The following is a 27631-nucleotide window of genomic DNA, read 5'->3' on the forward strand; positions in this document are numbered from 1 at the left end:
TCTGGCCTGGCAGGGGGATGCAGCAGCAGGAGCTGCAGCGAGGCAGGGTTCAGTGGGTCTTTATTTGGGATCAAACGTGACAGACGGGTGCCAGCGAGGAAGCTGAGCCTGCCCACCAGCCCAGGGGGGAGCAGATGGGTATCTGGGGCTCCCTCCCTCCCCCAGAGCCCTGGGGAGGATGTTTGGGAGGGAGGATGTTTGGGGCAGACAGTGCTGGGGCAGTTCCAGCTCTGGCAGGAGCCAGCAGGGCACAGCCCGGCTTCCCTGCAGCTTTTGGGGGACAGGTGGCAGCAGGAGATGGGCTCGGGTCACTCCTCCTGCAGGGCTGCCTGCAGCTCAGGGCGGATGCAGGGGCCTGGGAGGGCTCCAAAGTCACTCCCTGAGAAATCTTTCCCTGAGCTGGGCCCAGCCAGAGCCACTGGCTCCTCGTGCTGTCCCACAAAGGGGACACCCTGCAGCAGCTCCCTTGAACCAGGAGATAAAGCCCAAAAGATTCCCTGTTCTCCAGCCCAGAACTGTTAATTGTTACTGCTAATTTTTACTGTTAATTGTTACTGTCAATTGTTACTGTCAATTTTTACTGATAATTTTTACTATTAATTTTTACTGTTAATTTTTACAGGAGGCTTCAGCCCTGCTGGCTCTGCCTGGGCTTTGCTGCATCACCCACATGCTGTCCCTGCAGGATTTTGGGGGGCTGGGGGCTGCAGTTGGCAGGACAAGGCCGGAGCCCCTGGGGGAAGGAGCAGGACCAGCACTGGGATGTTCCCAAGAGATCTGCAAAGGGAAATCCAATCTCTCTGAGCCTGCAGAGAGCTCCAAGGAGCTTCTCCCACCGCTCGTGGCCTGTCCAGGAGCTGGGGCTGTGTTCCCTGGGGGTCCCAGGCCAGCTCTGAGTCACGCAGGGCCTTTGGGCTCCCTGGGAAGGACATTCAGTTCCCACAGGGGCTGTCCCCAGCCCCTGCCCAGCCTCTCCCCTGCCCCTGCCTTTGCCTTTCCATTTGGATGCTTCCAGAGCAGGGGGTGTCTCCAAACCAGGCCCGGCATCCAAGCATGGAATCCCAGTTCCAGGGACAATTTCAGAGTCAAATCAAGATTGTGGAGCCGACTTCTTCCTCTTCTCTGTCAGTAATCAGGTCCCACAGCTGTTTTCTCAAGCTGTTGTGGGAAAGTCAGCTCCTGCAAAGTGCTGAGGCAGAGAAAGGCAGGATGAGTTCTGCTGTGTGCCCATTCTGGCCGCCCCAAAACATCCCCTGGTCCAGTATCCCATGAGTGATTCAGATGAGTAATGACAGGTGGAGAGCTGAAGTGAGAAATAATTAAAATTCGCAGGGCTTTGATGAGTCCAGCGCTGACCAGCACAGCACTAACGTGTCCTGAGCCCTGCTTCTGCCTGGAAACCACAAGCCAGCTCCTTGCTAGGTGGAGGATTGGCTTCAAAATTGCTTCACTTTGTGGGGTGTGTGAGGGAGTTATTTTCCTTTCTGTCTCCTCATTCCTGAGCCTGTAGAAATTGGGGTTTGGAGTGTTTTGCAACGATCCTGAAGGACAGAGATTTTTGTGTAGAGAACACTTTCACATGACAGGATGATTACAGGAAGCCAGGCTTGAAGAGGCAACTAAATAAACTAATAACAGCAAGTATCAGCAGATTTGAGATGAAACCAGGGAGGCTGGCAGGGCTGAGATGTTATTAGTTCCAGATGTTGCTCACAGATAAATATCTCTGGCCTGAGCTTTTCTAATTACTGACAGAAACTGAGCTGTCGTGTAAAGATGCCTCTCAAGGCTCCCTGAGCACATTCATTACAGTCCTGATATCCATTCATATTTCCTTTTTTTTTTCCATCTGTGCTCAAGAATTTGCTGAATGAAGCCCTGTTTCTGCGCTGTGCTCAGATTTTGGGTGAGGGGAGCAGACATGGGATCCAAACTCTGGAGCCTGAGCCCGAGCCCAGCTGTGCTGCTGGGATCTGCCCCACTCCTGATAAGGGAAATTTATTCTGAGCAGCTCAGGACACCTCTGCCAGGGCCATTTCCATATCTCTGCTCAGCCAGGGCTGATTAGGGAGGAGTGGAGTCAACTGAGGTACCCGAGACCAAGCTCATCTCTGCTGCAGCGTCACCGCCTGCCATCAGATAACTTCCCCAGGGGAGGCAGCTTTGATCAGGCTGCAGCACTGGGGGAAACGCTTGGGAGCAATCCCTGGTGTTTTGCATCTGGTCCATTTTCAAAACTGTTTTCATGTTGGAAAGTTTCTCTCGGGGAGGAATGGCAGCGCCGAGGAAGTGTGGGCCCAGCCCTGAGCCCTTCCTGGTGCTGCTGCCATCCCTGCCAGCCCCTCCTGGCACAGGGGGAATCCAGCTCCTGGGTTTTCTGCAGCAGGAAATGCGTGCTTGGAGCTGCAGGTGGGAGGGAAGCCCTGTGAGCTGGGTATGTGCTCCCTGGCGGGTGCTGGGGTTAGAATACAAAGTTTCCTTGGAGCCAGGCTGAAATTCCTGTTAGAAGGGACAGCTCTCTGTGAAACCTTCCCCTGGCTCCTTCCCCGTGCATATTTGGAGCTGAACATCACGGGAAGCCTGGGCAGCAGCCTGGGCTGGAATGGGGAACATCCTTGGGACATCCCCAGGCAGCTCCCTGCCCTGGCAGACTGAGCTGGGATGGGCTCTTCCCTCCCTCCTGCTGCTTTGGATTGACAGCTCCGGGAGAGCGTGGACAGAAAAGTGAAGCTTCTGCAGCGGGAGAAGGTGGCGGGGCTGGGGGTCATGTTTGTTTGTTTAACTGGAGCTGCCTGCCCTGCAGCCCCTGAGCCGGGTCAGTTGTTTGCAACCCAAACTTGTTACCGAGTGAGAACTGGTAGAACTCGCTAAGGACAACAGGAATTTTCCTAAAGCCCCCTGGGCTCCAACAGATAATAACAAACTGGCCTGACTCTATTAAAAAGACATTCAAGCATTGGGTCACGTTGTTTAGTGGTCCTGGGATCCAGCAGAGCCAGCTGGATTCCCAGGAATCCTGCAGATAGGGGCTGGAAAACTGGTGGGAAAGGGCCGGTGAGGGGTTCACCCTCCTGATCTCTCCAGAAGGCCAAATCCTCCTTTTCCTTTCCCTCGTTATTCCTCGTGGAGCTCTGCTGAGCCTGTGCTGTGCAAACACAGGGGAGGGCAGCACTGCCAGACCGAGCCTTGCAGCCCAAGGAACTTTCTGTTCATCTTTTTGTTCTGCCTTCTCTGGGAAAAGGCTCTGGGAGACACAGGGAGAGATGATCTGCTTTGGATATCAAAGGATTGAATGGCACAAGGTGTGTTTTCTGCTGGAAAATCACCTGAAGCAGCCCCATCTCACTTTAACCTGCTCCAGGCTGCTTCCTCTTGTTGTGTATTAATTGCTGAAGTGTTTTAATAACCCTTGGTCAAAGACAACTGCAATTCCTGGCACATCACAGGACAGCTGGGAAGGATGTTTGACAGCTGTCAGTGGGAAAAGCCGTGTATCCTAAAGGGATTAGAGTCCTCGCTTTGAAGTTCCTCACAAGTTCCACAGCAGAGAAGCCAGACTGGGAACAGGGAGCGAGGAACGGCTCAGGTGAGGTCACACCACAGATGGGAGGCAGAGGGAGGAACAGGAACATCGGGCTGTCAGGGACACAGGGCCGCTCTCCTGGGATGAGTTAACCATCCAGGGCAGGTCCCCCTGCAGGGCTGGGGACCCTCTGGGGGATGCTGTCTCCATCCTGGAGCTGCTGCTGTGTCCCTCACCAAGCGCAGCTCATGCCAGGCTGCCCCTGGATGTTTGAAGAGGGTTTAACAAGCCAAACACGAGAGCAGCCCTGTTGCCTTAGAGAGGGTGTAGCTGTGAGCAAAATTTGGCCCTCTCTTTTAGACTTTGCAGTTTGTCTTGACTGCTGCATGCTTTATTTTTAGAGCATCATAAAAGGCTTTTGTTCCAGGGTATATTTAACAGGGGAGTGGAGGGGAAGTGGGAGGGTTTTGTTCACAGAGAATGTATCTCTTGGTCTCTTTCTTCTATCCCACCCCCTCACCAGATACTCTTGGAGGGTGGAGTATAAATGAAAAAAAAAAAAAAAAAAGGAAAGAAAGAAAAGGAGAGAAAATAATAATTAGAAATCCTGAAATCATAGTCAAAGGGATCGTCTGGGCGTCCCGGCCTGGAGGCCTCCGAGGCGCCACAAAACTCCCATTATCACAAAAAAGACACAAAAGATGCCCAAAGGATGGAAGAGGCAGGACAGGGGTGGTCCTGTCTGGCAGGAGCAGTGCCCAGTGACACATGGCAGCCTCGCTGGGCTGGGCTGCTCCTGAGCCTGCTTGCAGGGGCTCTGCCAGCAGAGGAGAAGGGGCTGGAGGGTTTGTTCTTCTCCTGTGCCCTGTCCTGGGGAGCTACAGCACCATCCCTGCTGCCCTGCCCTGCCCTGCCAAGGGCTGAGCCTGGCAGGCTGAGCCAGACCCAGAGGTGGCACAGGACACCTTCCAGCCAGACAAAAGCTGGCCCTGCTCAGCTCTGCCAGCCACATTTCTGGGTTTATTTTGTCAGGGCTTTGCCCTGCAGAGGTCAGAGCCCCGTCCTTCCCCTGCTGCTCTGGCTCTGGCAGCGTTTTCTCCTCCTTCACTTTTGTTGCTGGAGTCTGTAAAGGCTGGAAGAAACTCGGAAATCCCCCGAGGGGATGTTGCAGCTCTGCAATGAGCAGAGCCAGTGAAATCCTCTCTGCCTGGATGGGTTAAAGGACGAGGACTCAGAGCTGCCACTGCGGGCACCATGAACTCGGCAGGGCTTCATTAATTGGAGATAAAATCAGAGTATTGATCAACTGCTGCCGCAGATTAGTGCTGTCCTCGGCCTAGCAGGACACGGCCCTGCCACGGCAGGGGGTTGGCACTGCATCATCTTTAAGGTCCCTTCAACCCAACCCACTCCACGATTCTCCACGGGTTCTTTCAGCTTTGGGGGTTGCTGTCCCCTGCTCCTGGTGCTCCCCAGCAGTCCCTAGTGGAGTTTGCACTGCTCCAGCCCCTCGGTTTTCATTCCCAGGAGCAGCCTTTGCCCAGCCCCTGGATCCTGGCAGGCAGGAGCCCAGCAGGCCCCGGGTTCACCAGCAGGTACCCCCGGTCACTCCTCGTCCTGAGCCAGCAGCCAGGGAGCTGTTGGAGGGTGCTGTACCCAAATTAAAGAGCTCTGTGCTCACAGGTGCCTGTGTGGACACGGCTCCTGCCTGCCCTGCTGGGCTGGGAGCCCCTGTGTCCCCAGGGAGAGCCACACTCAGGGCTGGTGACACCTCCGAGCTGGGACATCTGCAGAGCCGTGCAGGGCAGGAGCTGAGCGGGGCAGGCAGGAGTGAGACACGATGGGGGGGTGAGAACGAGGGGTGGAAGCCTTTCTTTTTCCCTTTGTTTTAAGGCTTGTATCAACTTGCCTGGCGAAATCCTCTCCTGCCTTCCAAATCCAGTCACCGTGAGTCACGGCTGAGCCCATCCTCTGCTCCTCGTTGCAACACGGACGACAGAAACCATCCAGCAAGAGGGCTTGAATCCCTGATGAGTTTTGTTCTATTGCACAAACCTTTCCCCGCGTGCAGCTGAGTTGCTGCAGAGGTGTTGCTGCCCGGGTGGTATTCCTGCAGCCCCTTCCCAAACCTCCTGCTGGAATAAGGCTCACAGAGAAGGTTATCCCTCAGGTTAGCCCTGCTCCTGCCAGACCCAGAGCAGTGCAAGGGCTCCCTGGGCCAGGATATTTAGGGAATGACTTGGTATCTAAAGTTAGGGGGGTTAAAGTTCATTTTTTTAAGAGGGAGGAAAAAAACGTCCTCGTGGTTCTGGAGTGAGCAGCTGAGAGGAGGTGAGGAGAGGCAGGAAAGGGTTTTCCCGTCAGTACAACTACCGCGGAGGAATGAGAGGAAACTTTCTCCTTCCCTAATCCATTCCTTTATAAATACGTGTATTTTGAGCGTGTTTATGTATAAAGAAACAGCAAAGGACGAGCCATTCCCCAGCTCCCCAGAAACGGCAGCTCCTTGGCACGGCAGGCAGGGATCCCATGCACCGAGCTGAAACTCCTCATCCCCGAGGTGAATCCCCGATTCCGCCCGTCCGTCCCCTCGCCGGGGGCTGTTCCCTGGCGGCCGGCAGGGACAGGGTTACGCTGCACCTGTCTGGGTGTACCTGTCCCAGGGCACCTGTCCCGGCAGCCAATCCCGGCGCGGCCGCCCCACCTGTGCGCGGCTGCCATAAATCAAACACCTCGCAGGCAATGTCTGTGTGAGCAGCCCGGCGAGCCGAGCGCACCGCGGCGATGTCCAATGAGCTGGAGTAAGTCGAGCCTTCCTTCCTTCCCCTCTGCTTTGCTCGGGGCCGGGGCCGCGGGAGATTCCCGGGCTGCTCCTCCGCCTGCCCAGCGCTCGGTGGGGCAGTAAGGAACGGGATGGGAGCATTTTCCCGATTTTCTGGCGCTGCCTGAGCTGGTGCTGCTCTGGGGAGGAATCGCTCCTCGGGAATCAATCACTCCTTTTCTCTTGGGAATCGTTAAAAACCACGATCCTGGTTATTCTTTTATCCCCAGCTAAAACTGACACATGGGGTTTCTGTCTGAACTGAATCTGCTCTGCCTCTATCGGACAAAATCTAACAGCAGCTAAAGGGATCTGGTTTAACTTTATATCGATTTATTTGAGAAAATACCTTCCAAAGTATTTGCCCGTCTCTAGTTTCTAGGGGTGGGGATTGTTGTGTGTCTTTTTTGTTGTTTTTGTTGAGGGTTTTATGATTTCCCCCCCCTTTTTTTTTATTTTTGTTTGTTTGTTTGGGTAGAGGGTTTTTTTCTTTCTTTGGGTTTTTTGTTTGTTTTGGGGTTTGGTTTTTGGGTGTTTTTTGTTGTTTGTTTGGGTTTTGTTGGTTTTTTTTTTGTTACGTAAATGGATTCACACTATGACCCTATCAAATAATTTAATCTTTTAAATAAGAAAAAGCTTTTAACGCCCATTGATCCTGTACAACTCTCTTTTCTAATGTGGGCACCTCCGAAATATTTTGGAGTTTTGGATGCTGATGGGATCAGCTCCCCTCGTGCCTCGCACCTCTGGGATAAAGGCAGGCAGTGTCAGATCGGTGACAGCGGATGAATCTCTGAACGCTGCTGTCAGTCAGGGCTGAACGCCAGCCCAGCCCCGAGCCCTGCGTGAAGGATCTGTGCATAAAATATTTATCAAGAAATAGAAATGGTGCCTATCTGGGCGGAGATCTGGCGTTTTTGGGGAGAAAGCCGCACGCCCGTGTGTGTTCACCCGCCCGCCGGAGCTGCTGTGTCAGCCCGTCTCCTCTCATTAAGAACCCCGAAAAGGCACGGCACTAATTATTATTTGGTGTAAATCGTGGGATCGATCTGCTCGGGTCGATCGGGAATCCGTCACTGCCATTTTCGCTCGCGGAAGTTTTTTTGGGTCATTTAGAACCGGTGCTTTTGAGCTTTGCCAGGGAGGACGCGTTTGGCTCCGGGAGTGTGCGATTGATGGATTTATCGCTAATGACGGCCGGGAATTACACGGCTGCTGCCTCTGCCCTGGCAGGGCTGTTAACCCTGAGCCTGCGGGCCAGGGGAGCAGCCCCGGGGCTGCCTCTGGGCTCCCGTGAACTGAAGCTTTGGGAGGATCTGCGGATCTGTGGAAATTCCGCTTTATTTCAGTGGGGTCGATCCCCGGGAGGAGAGGCGGCAGCCCCGGACCGAGCCCGGCCAGGGCCTGGGGGGACACTTCGGGCCACCACGGGCCTGGGGGGACACTTCGGGCCACCACGGGCCGGGAGGGACATTTCGGGCCACCACGGCCCTTGGAGCTGCTCGCCCCAAGCTCCGCAGGCTGCCGGCAGGAGGTGCGGAGTGGGAATTGCCGGGAGCAGGGGAGCAGGGCACGCTCAGCCCGGGGTTTGCTGCCAGGGGAAACGGTGCCAGCGGGGCAGGAGCTGAGCAGAGGCTGCTAAAACCTCTCAGCCAGCCAAGGGGCTCCGAGGAGCTGCGAATCTGGGGATAATGGCCAGGGAGGAGCCGGGCAGCCACCCGAGCAGCCCCGGAGCGCTGTCCGTGCCCCGCACGCCGCTCCTGCCGCCCCAGAGTGAGCCGGGCACATCTGCCCAGATGTGGCCGATGCTCAGGAGCTGTGATATCCACGATTCCTGGCTCAAAATGCCAGGGAGGAGAATCCCACCTGTCCCTTTGGGATTTAAAATTCCCAGAGAGGACCGGGAAGGGAGCAGCGCGGCATGGGAGGGGGAGATGTTTTGCCTATTCTAAAATATTCCAAGTGCTGATTTCCATAGTCTTCTACACTGAACCCGTGTCTAACTCTGCCTGCGTGGGCTGGAAGGAGTTAACCAGGAGTTACTCCCAGTTGTGGTTTTGTGGTCGAAACCATGATCGCCAGAAGCAAATTTTTGTCATGCATAAGGTGTGTTATTAAAACTTGAGTTATGCTCCTGGTGAATGAAAAGTTAAAGCCCTTTTATAAAATCCTGGCAGCAAAGCACACACGGGATAACCGAGCTGGAGCAAGGAGGCTGGCTCGGATTTTTTTTTTTTTTTTTAAGTTATGTAAAGAGAAAAAGAGATTTGTAAATTAAAGAAACAACAATCAAATAACTGCTATGCAATTCCCAACAAAGGAGTAAAAGCCCTCTGAATAAACTCCAGACTCAAAGCAGAGGTGAATCAACATTTGCACAGTATCTCTGCTTTGATGCTTTGGGTCACATTTTGGGCTGATTGGTCCATGGGAATGGTTCCAGGGAAATTTGCAGAATAAAGACAGTTCCTCGAGGAGAATCTGCTCTGGCTTTGTTCCTGCTGGGGTTTGAACTGTTGATCAGTCATCCAAAAATGCACTTGTGCTTGGATTGCACCTGCCAGCCCTTGGGATCAGCTGACTGGCAGGGACAGGGATCCTGGAATTGTGTGTGCTCGAGGAGGAAAAAGGCAACAGCTGAAAAATGATCGTGATAAAAATGATAAAAAATGAGTGGAACTCATTACTGAACACATGGTTATATGCCATTGCTCACAGCCAAGTTCCCAAGGCTTGGAGGATAACAAATATGGAAGAGATTGGAGTTAGATGGGATTTGGAGAAGAAATTCCTCCCTGGGAGGGTGGGCAGGCCTGGCACAGGTGCCCAGAGCAGCTGGGGCTGCCCCTGGATCCCTGGCAGTGCCAAGGCCAGGCTGGACAGGCTCGGAGCAGCCTGGGACAGAGGGAGGTGTCCCTGCCGTGGCCTGGATGGTGCCTCCAGCCCGAAGCACTGCAGGGTTCTGATGGTTCGTTTCTTGTCCCTTTGGGGGTCAGTGCTGTTCTGGCTGTGGGGGTGAGGCTGGTCCAGCCCCATCCCTGTCCCCATCCCTGTTCACAGCTGGAGTGCTGAGAGCCCCAGGGCAGAGCTGGCACTGCCCCCGAGCCTCCTGCTCTGCCCACTCCTGTCTCTGCCCTGCCTTGGCACCCCGAGCTCTGCTCAAGGGCCCGGCTTTGTGGGTGGATCAGCTTTGCTGGGCAGAAGCCCCGTCTGGAGCCCCTGGTGCTGGGCTGGAGCTTGTGTGGAACAGCCCAGCAGCAGCTGCTGCTCCTGCGCTCCCAGGACATGAACCAGGGTGGGACAGAGGGGACCTGGAGCTGGCACTGTCACAGTGAAAGTCCCTCCAGGACGGGAAGGGACGGGGGGAGCCCTGTGCCTGTGCCTCTGCAGGGCCTTGCAGCAGCTGGGGGGAAGAGCTGCTGGCAGGGGCAGGGCAGGGAGCAGCTGCTCCATGTGAGGCTCCTGTCAAGTGTCCTGCCCTGGCACGGCTTCCTGGAGCCTCTTGGGCAACAGGATCCACCTCTGCCACCTGCAGCAGGGCACAAACCCCGTGCCAGGAGTGAGCTCTGCCTGCACCCACGCAGGGAGAGGGGTCAGCACATCCCTGGGGTGGGGGGACCCCACCGAGCACAGAACTCCGGGGCTGAAACCTCCAATCTCTGCTGTCCTTGGAAATGTGTGACATCCCCAGAGTGCCCCTGCAGCAGCCTCTGGCAGGGTGTGCTGAGGGAAGCATGGAACCCTGAGTAAAGCTGGGCTTTGTTCTAAGCACAGGCAACCCATAATAGCTGATTACTGGCTTTAAAACCCACGCCATCTGAAGAGCAGTAAAAGAGGAACACATTTTGTGGCAGAGGTTTGTGTATTATGGCTGCCACTGGGGGGTTTTAAATCCACACCTTGTAAAATGGTGATTCTTTAAAATTTCATTTTATTTAGAAGTCATGGCTGTTGGAGTTGGAGAATCCACCAAAATTACTGTGAAATCTTCCTGTTGCTGGGGAAGCACTGGGAGCCTCAGTGCCGAGTGTGCTGTGTCGGGACAGGGAGGGTTTGTGTCCAGGAGTAACTGTACATAAAGTGCCTGTGTGTGTCCCCAGTGAAAACAGGAATGAGGGTGAAGTTTACAGCAATGTTTCAGGAGGGGGAGCAGATGCTCAGGGCCTGGTTTTGTGTCTCCCTTTGGAGTCAGATATCCTGACACCCCAAAACGGAACCATCTGACATCAGCAATTGCTTCTGGAAGGAATCAGCCCTAATTCCTGACCTGCAGAGGGATTCTGAGCTGAGATTTGTTTTGTTGGGCAGGGGAGGCACCAAAGCAGGGCTGCTTTGTGCAGTGGGACGGGGTGGGTGGGTCCCTCCAGGGTGATGTTCTGGGGTAGAGCACAACCCCAGCTGGTGTCCCCCAAGCATCACAGCCTGGATTGTCTCTGCTGCAGGGGCAGAAGAGCCCAGGGCTGCTGAGGGTCACAGCAGAGCTTCAGGGCTGCTTCTGCTCTCTCAGCTTTGCTGGCAGCCCAGGATGAGGCATTCCAGTGTCAATCCTGTCCCCAGGTCCTTCTGCTGTGCTAATAAAGAGCTGCAAGAGCCGAGTTAGGCTGGGTGGAAAAGGACAGATGTTGAGCTGCTTTGAGGTTTGTTTGGTGCCCCGGGAGGGCCAGGCCAGGGGGATCCCTGCACATTCCCCAGGCAGCAGCTGCCCCAGGAGCTTTGTCTGGCTCAGCCTGCAGAGCTCCCAGCTGGATCTGCTGGGGGGATCAGTGCCCACCCCACCCCAGCAGGGACTCACCACCGAGCTCCCCTGGCGCCCACGGAGCCCTGTGGGCATCAGGAGCCATTTCCCAGAGCTGTTCATGGTGCCTCCTTTCCTCCCCGTGCCAGGCGGGCACATCCCTGCAGGGTGCCCGTGCTGTGCCAGGCTGGCTGGGGGTCCCAGACCCCCCTGTGCCACTCAGGATCCAGGGAAGGGGAAGCTCCTGCGCTGCTGGGAATCCTCAGTGGCTGAGCTGAGCTAACCCTGGGCCGAGGGCGCTGCTGAAATGCCCCTGCACAAAGCCAGTGACAGAGCCCACAGTGTCCTCCGGCTGCCAGGGAAAGCATCCCAGGAAATGTGCTGTAGGCAGGGCAGGTCAGGGGCATCAGCTGGAGCGTGGTCTCCTGGGCTGTGGGGTGGCACTGTGCTGTGCTTGGCACCCCGGCAGCGTTTTCCATCGTTAGCCTGTGTTTGTTGTGTTTCTTTCTGGGTGTTTTTTTCCTGGTTCTGTCTCTGTTTGGATTTTTGCCTGGCCGTGTGAGTGGGCTGGTGACAATGCCCTCACTGCTGGCTCTGCTGTCACCTTGTCTTCAGGTGTGCTTGTTTATTAAACCTGCAAAGGAATTACCAAACCACAGCTCAGCTGAGAGCTTTGGGCTCAGCAGAGGGCACTTGGTGGGTTGCTGTCCCTCCTGACGGGGCTTTGCAGGCCACGCTCCCTGCCCAGGGAGAGCTGCTGGCCCTGCCTTGTCCAGGGCACTGCTGAGCCTCCCCTGGTCTGCCGAGGACGTGGGCAGCACCCGGGTTATTCCAAGAGAGAGGAGAGGGCACTGGCCAAGCCCAGAGCTGCTGGAACCCCCGGAGGAGCTGCCCGGGGCACCCTGAGCTCCTCAGGGCTGGGGGCTCTGTCCTGTGCCCCTGACGTTGCTGCTGCTCACCGGGGGCTCAGCGTGGTGCTGCTCTGCAGCCTCCAGCATCGGCAGGGCCAGGGTTTAGGCTGGGCTTAGTCAGGTGTGGTGGGGAGAGCACAGGCAGCACCAAGCTCCAAGGCCGGCAAAGCCTCCCACGGACACCCGGCAGAGGCAGGAGGAGCTCAAGGGCTCTTTCCTGCTTGGCTGGTGTCCCCACCTGGACCCTTTGGGCACGTTCTCCTGTTCCAGCATAGCCCTGAGTGTTTATCCATCACCAGGAGAAACTGGGGGAACAGAGGGGGGGTGGGCTGGAGCGGGAGAGGGGCTGGGATCACCTTGTGTCACACTCCCCAGTGTTTGGAAACAAACAGACTGCTCCCTGCCCCAAATCCTGCTCTGCTCTGCACATGGCCCCAGGCTCCAGCTCCCAGGGTGCACAGAGGGCAGGGAGGCTGCTGCTCCCAGGGCTGGTGCTTCCCTGGCCTGGAAAGGAGCTCTGGCCGTGCCAAACGGAGCCGGGAGCTTGGAATGGGCACACAGGGCCCGGCCACGTGCAGGGGCATCACAGGCAGCAGGGAAAGCAAAGTTCAGCTGTGTTTGGATGTGGATTTGGGTGACTCTTTCCTGGTGTGTTCGGATGTGGATTTGGGTCTCTTCCCTGCAGCTGTGCCTCACAGAGGCTGCTGATGGCATCTGTGTGTCCTGTAGGTCCTGATGTCAAAGAGGTGCCCTGCTGGGCCGTGCTGCCAGCAGCCCCACGGGCCCGGGGTGCCCACGCCGGGCTCTCTCCAGCCCCGGGCGTTTTGCTTTGCTCTCTGCCGGGCTCAGGGCAGGCCAGCTTGCCCTGGGCGCCTTTTCCGTGCAGCAGAGGTGAGGGGCAGAAGGGAGTGATCACACAAGGAACGCTTCACTGAGGGAGGATGAATCTCCCGAGGGTTTCTCCGGGAATATCGGTGTTTTTCAGGCTGCCCTGTGCTCTGTTGCTCCATCCTGCCCCTGTGTTTGTCTGTGCCGTTCCCAGGGCCCGAGCCGGGCTCTGCTGCTGCCGGCTCTGCCCGCAGAGGACGGGGCAGAGCGGATCCGGATCCTGCCCGGGCAGGAGCGAGCGGAGCCTGACTCACTGCCGGGGCTCCGACACAGCACCGCGAGGAGGAGGAGGAGGAGGAGGAGCAGGGAGCAGGGAGCAGGGAGCAGGGCTGCGTGAGAAGCGCTAAGACAAGGAAAGTGCCCGCAGAGCTGCGGGGGACAGCGGGGCCGGGGCTGCTGTGCCAGGGAGCGCAGCCAGCCCAGCCCCGAGTCCGGAGCCTCGGGCCACCGGCCCAGAGCCCGGGGTGCAGGGAGAGCAGAGGTTCCTCAAGGAAAAGGTGACGAGGACAGCAGAAACAGCCCTTGGTGGCCTCATGGAAAAAATCGGCTGTAATTCCTGAACTGCGGAGTAATTCCGTGCTGTAATTTGTTTTGTTAGGCAGGGGAGGCACCAGAGCTGGAGTCTGAGCCAAGGAGAGCTGGGAGTGTGAGCCAGGAGCATCCCAAGCCATCCCTGCACGGTTCAATGTGCGTTTGTGCAGGGTGGCAGTGCCTGCTGACAGAGCAGCCGGGGGCACTTTCAGGGGTGCCAGGTTCCTCCCGAGAGGAATTATTGTTCTCTGAATGATTCGCTTAAAAATCTAGACCACGACTTGAAAGCACGTGGAGAGTGGCTTAATGAAAACAAAATATTCCTTACAAAATGCCATTAAACTGCAGCATTCACTGCTGGGACTCCTGAAGGTCTCCTTTGCCTCTCCATGCACAAACACCAGCAGGTGATGTCACAGTTCAACTCCAGGCAGCTCTTGGCAACTTTGCAGATTTAAAGAAGTTTTTAAAACCTTTCTTCTAATAAGAAAGGTTCTTCTTCTAACCCAGCCTTGCCCTTCCTGGACATTTCCACTTGGAGGAAAGGGAATTTTTGTCCACGGAGATGTTATTTTATGGTGAATGGTGTGAGCTGTGGTGGTGACAGGAAGGTGTGGCAGGAGCAGGGCCCTGGCTCAGCCTCTGTGGACGTGCTGGGATTCTGTCAAAGGTTGCACTCCATGATCTCTGGGGTCTTTTCCAACCTAAACAATTCTGGGATTCCGTGATTCCAACCTCCCAGGGAAGGCACAGAGGCACTGCTGGGCTGGCTGCTGGCAGGGCTTGCTGGAGGAAAAGGAAAGATGACCAATGTTTGGGTAATTAAGAGTCTGACAGTTTATTAACATAAGATGGAGAGGCCTGGAGAAAGTGCCAGAAGTGAGGACAGGCAGGGCATTATTTTGGTGTGTTGCTGCTCACGTAGTCCCACGAGCCTCACCTCAGTCAGGAATTTTTTAGTGGAAGGGAGGGGGTTGTGATCTGCCTGTCTGCTTCCCTCTGAGGAAAATCATCTACAAATGATTGGGAAAAAATAAATTCAAACCCTGGACTGCAGCAAAGGAAAATGATGAGGCTTGGTTTCATCTGGGCACTGAGTGACTGTGTCTGACTGTGGGCTGTGCTGGCCTGGAGCTCCACATCCAAGGGAAATTGTTCCTGATCCCTCTTTAGTGCCCAGCGCCCTGTGGCAGGATGGGGCTGGAGGAAGGAGCAGCTTTGTGGTTCAGGACAGGGAGCAGCTGCCCCTGGCCAGGCTCTGGCCTGGTTTTGTGCCCAGCTACAGCAGCAGAAGTGGTGATCCCAAAGGCTCTGGGAGTTCAGGACCAGGAGAACATCCCTCCTCCATCCCACAGAGCCCTTGGGAGCCCTTCCTGAGTTCATGGAAACCCCTGTGGGAAAAGCTCCTCCCTGATTCCCAGTTCCCCCAGTTTCAGATCCGTGCGTCTGATGAAGAATGACACCATGAACTTCCAGAAATTCCCCTACACCAGCGAGGATGAGGCCTGGAAAACCTACCTGGAGAACCCCCTGACTGCAGCCACCAAGGCCATGATGAGGGTGAACGGGGACGACGACAGCGTGGCCGCCCTCAGCCTCCTCTACGACTACTACATGGTGGGTGCCCCTGGGCTGGGCTCAAACTGGGGTAAAACTGGGGCAAAAGAGGAGTAGAACATGTGTAAAACATGTAGCACCTTAGGAGGGGACCCCTCTACTGAGCTCCCCCATCTGCCGAGCCCCCCGAGCTGTTTATCCAGCACCACACGGTGCCACCAGTGTCCCCAGAGGTAAACTGAGGCACAAACCAGCACTCTGAGGGAATCCAGAACATGTGGAAAACCTGAGCCCAGTGCCTGGAGTCTGGATTTTCACCCACAGGGGCTTTGAGGGCTGCTGGGCTGGAGCTGCCTCGCAGTCCCCACCAGTTTTATTCTCCCAGTGCTGCAGCTTTGGGAAATGTGGATTTGATTGATCCCTGATTGATCCCTGACTGGAAGCAATAGGAAAGATGTTCCCACTCACTTGGGGGCTTTTAAGGGCCTGCCCAGAACAAGCTGCTGTGGCTCATCCAAGGTTATTGGGAGCCCAGGGCAGAGCCAGCTCTGCTGTTTGTTCTTCTCGTGGGGTTTTATCTGGTTTTATTAGCAGGGCTAATTCTGCTCTGGTTCCCTTTAACAAAATCCAACCCCAACCAAACTCTCTGCTCTGCCTTGTCCCAGGTCCCCAAGGAGAAGAGGATTCTGCCAGCTGGGATGGTGGCACGCAATGACCTGGCAAAGAGGTTGGCTTCAGTTCCTGCTCTCTGGAGCTGCCTTGCTCTCCTGCAGCTGCTGCAATGCAGGATGGGGCTCTGAGCTTGCAGAAAATAGACATCAAAGCACGGTGTTATTACCAGCAACAGTGCAGCTCATTAACCCTGAGACACACATTAAAATTCCTTAGGCCAGGTCCCAAGCAGGTATAAATGGAGCTACACCCCTTTGCACAGCTGAGCGTCTGGCTGGCTGTGTTCACGGGGTTCTGCTGATCTGCAGCAGCTGAAGAAGTTGCCTTTAGCTCCTATTTTGAGACAATTGCAAAGGGCAGAAGGATTGAGCACTGAAGGGCCAAATCCTCGTTCACTCCCTGGGCTGATGAGAGTTCCTCTTCCACTCTCCCAGGATTCTCTTCCAGTGACTCCCATTTGTCCTTTGAGGTTCTCAGATAATTGATGATTAAATTAATGGCTCATTTGCATTATGGGTTCAGCTCCCCTTCCTGGATGCTATGTGCTTTGGCATTGTCACTTTTGAACCACTTGACAGAATAAACCCCAAGTGATGCTTCACTCCTTCAGAAGCAAACTGACTTCAGCTGCTTTTGGTTTTTGCTTCCTAAGTTGCTGGACTTTGTAAATTTGTACAATAGTTGTTTTTCATTTAAAAAAGGGTATAAAAAATCAACTTGCAGCATTAATGAGCCATAGAAAGACTTATGATGGACAGCCCACACAGCAGTCACCCTTCTTATCACCCCTGCTGCTCTGAGTGTGGCCTCAGTGACTGAGCAGGGGATGTGCAGCCCCAAACCACGTCCAGACCATATTCCCTGACTCCCTGCGGCCATCCCTTATCTGCTGAGCACCTCTGGCTCCTGCTGCCTGCCCTGAGAGTTGTGGGTGGAGATCCCCAGGGGCTGCCAGTGCTCCCAGCCCCAGCAGGAGCTGCTGGGCTGACTCAGGGTCACCTGGCAGCCAGGCCAGCAGCACATCCAGCCACTCCTGGCAGCGCCGCCGTGCTGGGGGTGCCCTCTGTGCCCGCCCTGAGCCGGGACTCTCTCCAGCAGGCACTGCCACGGCATGGATTACGAGCCCGAGCTGCCCTCCTTCGACGGCTCGGCCCACCTCATGAAGCTGCTGTCAGAAAACGTCTCCATGACCCAGGAGTTCTGCGAGCCTCCCAAGAAGAACGGCCTGAGTCTCGAGGGGATCCCTGCTCCTCACAAGGCAGCCCTGCTCCCTCCAGGCACCAGCAAGCTGGAAGCCACCCCAGACAACTTCCTGGTGGCGCCGGGGGACGTGTATGACAGCAGCTCCCTGAACTCCCTGTTTGAGAGCCTGCCCATGGCCCCGGCGCAGCAGCGCTGGCAGCCCGACAGCACCTTCAAGGAGGACCCCCAGGAGGTCAGGCTGGGGCTCGTGTGGGGGCACCAAGCTTTGCTTCCCTGTTGGAGGCCTGGTGCTGCTCCTGTTGCATTTCTGGGGGGTTTATGTTGATTTTGGAGGTCATCTGGTGTGGTGTCTGGGAGAGGTGAATGGACAAAGCCACGAGAGATTTGACTCTTGGTTTGTGTTTGCTCTTGTCTGCAGACGCTGCTCTTCAGTGACATCCTCAAAGCCCAGCCAGAGCCCCCCTGCCCCGAGAGTTACCCCACAGATGGGGTGAAGAGGTAACAGCAGGCCAGGGCTTTGGGGCTCCAGGGAACTCTCGGCTCTGTCTCTGTCCTGGGGAAGGACTGTGTCCCTCTCCTGCGCCCAGTCCAGCCTGGCAGTGGCCAGAGCTGTGCTGGAACAGATCCTGTGCCCGTGCAGACACCAGCTGTGTCTCCCCGGTGGCTTTGGAGCAAGGTGCTGCCCCGTGAGCTCTTAGAGCAAAGCTGGGATTGTTCTGCCCCCAGACTGGGGCCCGTCCAGGGCCAGCTGCTGTCACAGCTCAGGGTGACAGCCCTTCCCAGGGAGCGCTGCTCGGCTGGGTGACACCGAGGGACCCGGGTGGCTGCACCATCTTCCCACAGGCCACTTGGAACGGGGTAAATGACAGGGAAAAGGAGGCTGGCAGAGCATGAGGGTGATAATCAGCCTCCCCTAATCTAAGGTTTAGGTTCTCACTTAGCACTGTTAGTCAGCCTTGATTTTAGAGGGTGCCGCTGCCTCTCATTCCTAAAACATGAGAGGGATTCCTTCCTCTTTTCCACCCCTCTGCCAGGCAGAGCTTTGCTGCTCCAGATACCAAATCAAACCTCCCAGCAGGTAACATTATTTCACCTCCCACTTTTTATTTGCTCCTGAGTCAGCTGACTGGGTGAGTCAGCTGTCAGACGTGGGGATGTTCACACAGACAGCAGAGGCTCCCTGCTCGCTGTTTATTTGTGCACTGAACTTCTCTGGCTCTCCTGGCTGCAGATAAGAGGAGCTGCCAAGCCCATCTTCAGAGATGGCATCACAGGAGGTGGAGCAGGAAGAAGATGGGTTGGTGACTAAACAGGGCACTTGAAGGGTCTGAGTGAAGGCTCCTGTACAGGTGGTGGCTTGCACGGATCCCTCCCAGCAGAAACCAGCTGTGGCCTCATGGTTTCAGTGCTCACAGCTGCTGGTGAAGGCCTGAGAGCTGCTGAATTCAGGCTCCTCTTTCAAATTTCCGCTGACAGCGGCGGCACCTTCTCTGTGTGCCACCACAAAGCTTTTCTGTAGAGATTCACGTTGGTGCCCACCACTCTGAGGGTCCCACGAGCTGGGATTCTGAGCCCAGCTCTGCATAACCAAGCAGCTGTTGGTGTCGTGCAGGTCCTTCTTCTACAGGACCATGAAGGGAGAGTCTTCCTGGCTCAGCCAGTTGTGGGTATGGACTTGGAGACAGGAACCTGAGTTTAGGATGTTGTAAAAGTCCCTCCACAGGTACCCATTTTTGGGTGTTTAGCTGCAGGCTGCTGGTTGAGCAATGGCTCTGTTGCCATCCACACAGAAATACTGGCTGCAGTCACATCCAGGGGTTTTTAAGCCAAAACTGTGGGGGGGAAATGGGGCTGTTGGAGCAGTGCTGCTCCCCGGGGTGTTGGGGAGGATCAGAATGTGCTGTGCTGTGTCAGGGTGTGTGAGGTGGGGAACGGAGCAGAAACTGGAGCCAGTAACCCGTGGGGTGGAGGCTCCTGGGGCTCTGTTTTGCTTTTGCAGTGAAACAGCAGCGTGTGCTTATTCATCCTTCTCTCTTTGTTCCATCCAAGTGACTTTGAATACACGCTGGGGTCACCCAAAGCCATTCACATCAAATCTGGGGACTCTCCCATGGCCTACCTCAACAAAGGACAGTTCTACCCCATCACCCTGCGGACAGCTGGAGACAGCAAATGTTTGCACTTGTCCTCAAATAAAGTGAAGGTAAGAGACGCAGACAGGCTGACAGCTCTGCTGACAGCTCAGGAATGGGACATCCAGCAGCTCCTCTGGCCTGGGAACAGAGCTGAACGTGAGCAGGAATGGCTTTGTGGCTCACGTTGGCTTAAAGGGATGAACGGGGTGGATTCAGTCCCGCAGGACAATCCTCTGCTGCCCTGCAGAGCCTCCGTGGCAGCTGGAACCTGTCACAGGAGCTCAGGGATGCACAAAGGGCCACTGGGGGCCCTGCTGGAAGAGCTCTGAGCCAGGGGCAGGGTCCCCATCCTGCTCCTGGCATTGTGGCCAGGCCTCGGAGCAGCCTCTGAGGTGAATGTGCCAAATGGCCGAGCCCAAATCCCTTCCCTTGCCCTGCTCAGCTTCCCCAGCACAAAACTTCATGTTTCACATGGCCCTGATGGCAGTGCAGGGTGGAAGGGTCAGGGGGCACTGATGTGCTCTGTGCTGGGTCAGGGGCACTGATCTCTGCTCTGTGCTGGGTCAGGGGCACTGATCTGTGCTGAGCTGGGTCAGGGGCACTGATCTGTGCTGAGCTGGGTCAGGGGCACTGATCTGTGCTCTGTGCTCTGTGCTGGGTCAGGGGCACTGATCTGTGCCCTGTGCTGAGCTGGCTGGGCTGGCTGTGTTGCAGAGCGTGGTGATGATCGTGTTTGACAACGAGAAGATCCCCACGGAGCAGCTGAAGTTCTGGAAGCACTGGCACTCCCGGCAGCCCACGGCCAAGCAGAGGGTCATCGACGTGGGTACGAGGGGCTGGGCAGCTTGTGCTCCACTTCAGCGCCCGCCAGGGCTTCCCTGGCTCTGGGAGCCAGCCAGGGCAGGGTTTGGGGGTGGGAGGTCTTGGGGATGTCACCAGTTCCACCCCAGCACTAACTGCTCCTCCCCTGCCCTCCAGCTGACTGCAAGGAGAACTTCAACACGGTGCAGAACATCGAGGAGCTGGCCTACAACGCCCTGTCCTTCGTGTGGAACATCCACGAGGAAGCCAAGGTACAAACTGCCCGTGGAGGGCAGCTGGGAATGGTCCTGAGCAAAGCTGCAGCTCCCTCCTGGCAGCCCCGGCCCTGCCCCGGTGCTCAGAGACGCTCAGAGCTCCCCAGGCAGGACAGCAGCAGGACACCGTGCCTCAGTGTGTGCTTAAGCGCTGCCGTGAGCTAACAAACACTCTGGGTACACCCAGACTGGCTCAGGGATGTTTTCTTAGTGCTGATGGATAACTCTGAAGAAAGGGTTTTGCAGGGATTCAGGGCTCTGCTCACATGGAGCTGCAGCCTGTTTAAATAACCCCAGCTCGGGGAACAGAGCCCCCTCTCCAGCAGGGCGCTGCAGGCATGGCTGACCACCCTTCCCTGGGATGTGGGATGTGGAAGGGAGCCAGGCAGCTCACAAGATCCCTTTCCACCTGAAAACCAGGAAAGTTCATTACAGCAATGTCTTTGCAGCTCTGCTGTGTCTTCTGCATCTCAGACCCTTTCATTAGCACTTTGTATCTCGTGGGGATTGAAAATCTGATTAAACAACTAAGAAAAAAAAAAAGCAAAGCAAAAATACCCCGAGTCTCTGAAGCTTGGGAAAACCCTGCCTGGCTTTGGGATCTCAGTAAGCCCAAAGGCAACCCGGGTCTTTTACAACCCAAGAGGTTAACAAATGTCTTCAAGGCAGAGCTGTCAGAAATGGAAATATGTCAGGTATGTGGCAAGCCCTGGGGGCATCTCAGCAAAACTGGATTTAACTCTTAGCAGAAACTCTGCTCACTCACTGGCCTGGGGCAGGTAGAGGTGAGACTTCAGAGAGCTGCGAGGGCTGGGAGTGAGGCAGGAGGGGTCAGGGGCTGGGAACAGGAGGGGTCAGGGGCTGGGAAAGGAGGGGTCAGGTATTTGGGTGTTTGGGTTGGCCATGGCACCTGTTACTTCTCTCTCTCCAATTAAACTTCACCCCCCAGTGAAGAGGTTTTCTTTCCTAACAACTGACTGGAGCTGACATCAGGTTTCAGGGCTGAAATCCTCAGCTGGGGGAGCTCTGGGAGCTTCTCCCCCTGCAAATCTGTCCCCAGGGTCCAGGGGAATTCCGAGGTCACACCAGTGAATTGGCAGTTTGGAGATACAATTTGGATTCGAGCTGAGCTCAGATTTTCCTCCAGAGTTCCCACTGGAGTTCCCTCCCTGCCGGTGATAAAAGAGCCCCGTGTGGGATGAATTTTTATTTAAGCAGCGCTGCTGTGCAATTCCTGAGGCTGCAGCCTTGCCCTCCTCCCTTCCTGCAGGGCTTTGCTGTCTGAGGGTCCCTTTCAAATGAAAGATCAGAACTATCAGCAAGAACATCCCCAGGCAGGATTTTGGGAGTGGAGAGGCCGAGTTAAAGAGCTGAAATAGTGTGGGGGGAGAGGCTCAGGTGGGAAACCAGCTGCTGCCCTGCCAGGCTGGCCCTGGCAGGGCTGGAAGGAGCCTCAGCAGCTGCTTCTGCCCCTGCCCTCTGCTCCCAGTGCTGCCGAGGAGGAGGTTCCCAGCAGCACGGATCCTGTCCCTGTTTGCAGGTGTTTATTGGGGTGAACTGCCTGAGCACAGACTTCTCCTCGCAGAAGGGAGTGAAGGGTGTCCCCCTGAACCTGCAGATCGACACCTACGACTGTGGCAGTGGCAGCAGCCAGCTGGTGCACAGGGCTGTCTGCCAGATCAAGATCTTCTGTGACAAGGTACAGCACTCCTTCCCACCTCCCAAAACCCAGCTGGTCAGAGGCCCCAGGAGTGAAAACAGAAAGGTTGTGAGAGCCTGGAACAGCCCAGACCTCTGACTGTGCCTCACAATAAACTCTGTTTCTGACTCTATTTTTGACCAGTCGTTAAGTATCAAAAGAAATGAGAGTTTCCTTGGAGGTTCTTCTCCAGTCTCAGGTATCTTCCCATGGAAAAATTTCTCACAGCTCTTCTTGTCTGTGTGTTTCATTTTCAGAAGCAAATTTTATTTTTGTTTTCCTAATTTCTGAGTGTCAGAGAGTCTTGGCTTAGGCTGGGGAAAGCCCCTGAGGTGGCCATTTCTGAGTTAAGGCTGCCTTCAGCTCAACGTGTCACACCCCAGGGGTGGTCACAGAACCTCTCTTGCCCCTGGTGGAAATGTCAATGTCCTCAATTGTGCTGGATCTTCCCGCAGGGAGCAGAGAGGAAAATGAGGGATGATGAGAGGAAACAGTTCCGAAGGAAAGGAAAATGCCTGGACTCCAACAACAACGGTGAGTGCTGTGTGAGCTCCCTGCTGGAACCCCGGCTGCTCCCTCCCATGCTGCCCTCGGCCCCCGGGCAGCCAGGCCCTTGCTGGGCTCCTTCCCCTTCCCGCAGCCCTTCAGCAGCACCCGGCAGCCCCGGCAGTGCTTCAGGGCTGCCCTGGAGGTGCTGCAGCTCCTGCCCCGCTCCTGCTGCAGCTCCTGGAGGTGCTGCAGCTCCTGCCCAGCTCCTGGAGGTGCTGCAGCTCCTGCCCCGCTCCTGCTGCAGCTCCTGGAGGTGCTGCAGCTCCTGCCCCGCTCCTGCTGCAGCTCCTGGAGGTGCTGCAGCACCTGCCCCGCTCCTGCTGCAGCTCCTGGAGGTGCTGCAGCTCCTGCTGCAGCTCCTGGAGGTGCTGCAGCTCCTGCCCCGCTCCCGGCTCTGCCGAGCCTTGGGAAGGGGCTCCCCTCTCGCAGAACGAGGGCCCGAGATGAACTGGACTCTCCGTCTGTAGGTCTGAAAGGCTGTTTGCTCTCTGGCTTCAGAGGGAACGAGATCACCTTCCTGCGGCCCGAGAGCGACCTGGAGACGCAGCCCGTGCTCTTCATCCCCAACGTGCACTTCTCCGCCCCGCAGAGGTGTGGCTCGGTGAGTCCCCCGGCCCGGCTCCCTCCTCCCGGGCTGTGGGAAGAGCCCCGGGCTCGCCGCAGCTCTCTGTGGCATCGAGGTGAACTCCCTGTCCCCAGTGGCCTGGCTGTGCAGCAGTGCAGGGTGAGATAACCTTTGCAGGTACTCCTGTGCTTTATTCACCTGCAGAGGACTGCAGCGGGAGCAAAAATAGCAGTGGAAAATAAATTAGAGCAAGATGTGACCATCTCAGTCCCTGTGCGGGTGGGACATCCCCCCTCTGTCCCCTATCCAGTGTCCTTCAGAGCTCCTCAGCATTCCCTGCCTCAGAAACCACTGCCTGAGTTTGTCAAAAATAGGGAACCTGGGGAGTTCTTTATATCAATATTTCATTTAATCTAAGAAACAGATGTTTGGGTTTAACTGTGTGGGAAAACTGATGGTCAGGAGGAGGGAGATCCCGTTTCCAGTGTGCCCAAGTTGCCTCCCCAGGCTCTCAGCACACAGTGATGCTGTGCAAGCTCTCAGATCCGTTTCCTTTGCATTCCAGGTGCTCCCTCCGGCTGCTCCCAGCTCTGCAAACAGGTGAGGATGCAGCAGTGTGTGCTCCCGTCCAGCAGCTGCTCTGTTCCTCTGGGCATGCCAGGGCTGCTGGATACCCCAGGGCAGGATGGCACAGCTCAGGGTCTCCCTGATGCCCTGAGAGCCAGAACACGAGTTAAACCTTGTCCTGGAAGGGACTCAGGGCTGCAGAAACACGGACACATTCCTGTCCCTGTCAGAGTCACTCCAACACGAGCCTCTCCCTGCCTGTCCCGTTGTTCTCATGGAGAACCTTTCATGTCTGAAAGGGAGAATAAAAGATCCCAACTGTCACTGAAGGGCTCAAATACCCAGAGGCTGGAAAAGGAACTGGAATTAACTGGAATCACACTTGAAAAGCAGAAACTCCCCCAGCCTGGCCCTCTGTGTGGGGACACCAGTGCCCCACAGGAGGTGCAGGAGGCCTTTGGGTTTGGTGCCCCCGACCCTCTCAGGCCCTCCTGAGCTGCCCACGTGCTGCAGGCAGGGAGTCACAACTGCCCTGCTGGAATGACAAACCAGTACTGAGTTGCTGGATGGCTGTTGGAGTTCGTGGCTGCCCAGTCAGCAGCTGCAGGTGTTCGTGTGCTCTTGCCTGTGCCCTCCTGAGTGTTTTGTCCCCTCCCTGGCCCAGGCTGCCCCTGAAGCGGAGCGGGGCCTCCTTCGCCGACGACTTCGACCCGGTCCCCCCAAAGCACAGCAAGGACGAAGATCCCCAGAGAGGTAACCCTGGATCCTCAGTCCCACGAGCCACGGGGCTTTGGGAGCGCTGGCAGAGCCCCTGAGCGTGCCCTGTTCTCTTGCAGTGCTGCTCTACGTGCGCAGGGAGTCCGAGGAGGTGTTTGATGCTCTCATGTTGAAGACCCCGGACCTGCAGGGCCTCAGGACAGCTGTGAGTGTCCCCAAAGCCCCTGGGGAAGGGACAAACTGCAGATAAAAGGGATGGGGTTGCTGAACAGGGAGCTGGATATGGGCTGCTCATCTCTCCTGTCTGCTCTCCCTTGGGAAGGGGAATGGAAGTGGGAGCAGGAGCTGAGTTGTCCCAAGAGCTCCTGGCGTGGCCGGGTTGTGCTGCAGAGGGAGGATCACACCTCCTCCCCATCCAGATCCTCATGGAAGTCTCCTCCTGTGACAGCACGTTCATATTTTCCACTGTCAAACACCTTCTCCGTTCTCCAGGCTGGAGATGTGTGATCTGAAACCCTCCCTGGCCTCGTGCTGGAATTCCCTGGCTGTGTTTGAGGAGCACAGGGACATATTTCTGTCATGGTTATCAGCAGCATCTCTGATAACCCAGCCCTCTCTGGAGACTGCTGGGAAGGAAACAAACAATAAACCTCCCAGATTTGGGGTGGCTTTATGGCTGCACTTTAAGATCTGTTGGTTTTACAAACTTTTAAAAACAGGGCGTTTGAAAAATGTCAGCACAGAGAATTCTTTGCCATCTTCTCCTTCCCCCATCCCTCACCACAGAGAGTCAAAAACCTTCATGGAAAATGCTTGGCAAAAACCTACAAAACTCCTGCCACCCCAAGACCAAAGTGGGGTGAGCTTGCCCAGGAGAATGTTCAGGTCGTGGTTTTGTTCTCTGCAGTGAAACTGAGGGGGAATCCTTTGCTGCTGAACACCCTGGCTCACTGTTATCTTTGGTTTTTATCATGGGAATTTCACTTTACAAGTACGAGGGATTGCCATGTTTTCTCTCACAGATTTCAGAAAAATACGGGCTTCCTGAAGAAAGCATTTATAAAGTCTACAAAAAGTGCAAAAGAGGGTAAGCTAATCTCTCATCTGCTTCTCTGCTGTGCCTCCAAGGCTGTCCTCAGCCCTGCCATTGGCTCCAGGAGCATTTTAACGAGACAGTAAAAGGTAGAGCCATGTCAGGCTCTGCTGTTTGGGGCATATAAAACTCAGATCTTTCTGGCCTTTAAAGATTTGGGATAATGCTTGTTTGTATTATATCTGTTTGGAGGGTAAAGTCTCCCAAGGAAAGGAAGTTGGGTGAAGGTGGAATTGTTTGGGGAGTCTGATGGGGATCCTTTGTGTCTCAGTCTGCAAGCCTGAGGTTATGGAGAACTTATCAGAGAGGGATCAGTGTTTGCTTCTCCAGAAAATGCTGGAATGTCCCTGGCTCAGGATGAGGGGTGGGCCGTGGTGAACCTGTAAATTTGTCAGTTCTTCCACCTGTTGCTGATGCTGCTCATCCCTCAGCCCCAGAAATGGGAATTTTCTCCCCAGAAGAAAAGACCAGCACTGGTGGCTTCAGGGGAGAGGCCACCTCAGCCAGTTTGGCTTCGGTTTTGTTCGTGCCTTGATCTGATAAGCAGTGAGTGTTTGGTGATGACTGGGAGGGAAACCAGGCAGGAGGAGCAAAGAGGTATCTCGTGAAAAGGAAAGGCCACGCCTGGAAATTAGATTAAATAAATAATTTTGACACCTGGTTTAATGAAGGCTGGAGGTGACCCATGCCAGCAGCTACTTCTGAAGTGTGGGGAGATTGGAGATAGCTCCACTCTGGCTGGTGGCAGGGTCAGGCCCAGCTTCCTGCTCCCCCAGATTTAATTTTCAATAATTTTATCCTATTGCTCCACCCTAAACAATCTTCTCCTGGTAATTACAGCTTGAGGGGCAGATCTTCATCTGGTGAGAGCCAGTGCAGCTCCGTGGGACTGCCCGGCCTGGCAGCAGGGCAGGACCTGCCCCAGCCATGGCCCTTGCACGGGGGTGAGCTCAGCTCCCAGGGTGACTCAGGAGCAATAATGAGCAATTTTGGATCTTGGGGAGGTTTGGTCTGGAGGAACAATCCAGGGCTGATTCCTGATCAACAGCCCTGGGATCGTTTGTGGTTTAGAAATCAGATGGGAGCGCAGCACGAGAGGCACAGGTGACTTCTCTGGCTGCCTGCTCTGGGACAGGCAGAGATGAAGGGATCAGCTCTGCTGGGGAAGCCTCTGGGTACCCACAGAGTCTCTGTGGGGCACCTGCTGGAGCCAGGGCAGGGACCCAGGGCTGGGGGTGGCGCTGGGGCTGGTGCAGCCGGGGAGATCCCGATGCACGGGGCAGACCCTGGGCAGTGCCAGGCCCCCAGTGCCAGCAGCCCCCTGGAATTCCTGACTGTGCCGTGACTGTTCTGTGCTGGATCTTCCCTTGTGTTGTGCCGTGGCTGTAATTAATTAATTAACAGTGGCTGAGCCCCTCAGACTGGGCAAGGTGAACTGCTTTCAGCGTGCTGCATCTGATCCAGCCATTCTTCTTCTCTGCAGGATCCTGGTGAACATGGACAACAACATCATCCAGCACTACAGCAACCACATGGCCTTTCTGCTGGACATGGTAGAGGCAGAGAACAAGTTCCAGATCATCCTCAAAGAGCTCTAAAGAGCTGCAGGCAGCACTTCCTGGCACTTGTCTCCCAGCTGGCACGTGTGACCCCACAGAGCTCAGCCCTGTGCCCGCTCTTGTTGCCTTGACTTGAACCCCCACGGCCCCGGGGCTGGGCCACAGACTGCTGTGAGATCATCCTGTGAACGTGGAACTTGGCTCTGTTGAGTTTATTATTATTATTATTATTATTTTTTATTATATTTTATTCCCTTCTGGCACCGGGCCTGAGCTGCCGTGTCAGAGCTGGGCACACGAAGTGACCCTGCCAGGCCTGGGCAGAGAGCAGAGCTGGTGCCAGCCCAGCCTCGGCCTCTCCACAGACCCCGCAGAGCTTTCCCAGCAGGGCTGAGCCCAGCTCTGAGCTCCTCTCTGGCACAGAGACTCTCCCAGATGCAGCCACAGCTCCTGCTGAACGGACACTGCCTGCTCAACACCCTCCCTGCCCCATCTCTGACTGTAAATACCACGGAGGCCTCCACAACCCCTGTTTATACATTTCTGTGTTGTTCCTTTTGTATTTTATATGTGTATAAATATGCATTGTTTTATACTGGACTCAGTATGGTGACACAGAGCATTTCAAACACAGGCTGCTTCACATTTCTCCGTGAACTCCTTTTGTAACTGTGTTTTGGTTGTGTTGTTTTGGATACTCTGTAGTAATAAAGGCTCGAGGACTGAAAATGAACCATTTCCCCAGCTCTGCAGTCGGAGTTGGGACGGGCTGGCCAGGAGCAGGGCAGGGAGGTGACCCCAGAGGCACCAGAAGGGCTCGAGGACGGTTT

General features: G+C 55.7%; 1 protein-coding gene across 3 annotated transcripts; it reads left to right on the plus strand.

The window, feature by feature from the left end:
- The first annotated feature begins 6188 nt into the window (after positions 1-6188).
- On the plus strand, positions 6189-27446 carry GRHL3 (grainyhead like transcription factor 3). Of its 3 annotated transcripts, none has more exons than XM_038160716.1 (16): positions 6189-6324; positions 14840-15026; positions 15632-15693; positions 16734-17073; positions 17260-17339; positions 18891-19044; positions 19691-19802; positions 19955-20049; positions 21593-21751; positions 22207-22285; positions 22768-22901; positions 23431-23465; positions 24097-24185; positions 24269-24354; positions 25172-25236; positions 26726-27446. In XM_038160716.1, exons 1-16 carry the CDS (start codon positions 6308-6310, stop codon positions 26838-26840), a joined length of 1809 nt encoding a protein of 602 aa, XP_038016644.1. In that variant the 5' UTR covers positions 6189-6307; the 3' UTR covers positions 26841-27446. The 3 variants fall into 3 exon arrangements, with proteins under 3 accessions (XP_038016644.1, XP_038016647.1, XP_038016646.1); XM_038160719.1 differs by having other exon boundaries at positions 21641-21751; XM_038160718.1 differs by having other exon boundaries at positions 16737-17073.
- The last annotated feature ends 185 nt before the right edge of the window (positions 27447-27631 follow it).

The sequence above is a fragment of the Motacilla alba genome, chromosome 23, assembly GCF_015832195.1.
Source record: "Motacilla alba alba isolate MOTALB_02 chromosome 23, Motacilla_alba_V1.0_pri, whole genome shotgun sequence".
Taxonomy (NCBI): domain Eukaryota; kingdom Metazoa; phylum Chordata; class Aves; order Passeriformes; family Motacillidae; genus Motacilla; species Motacilla alba.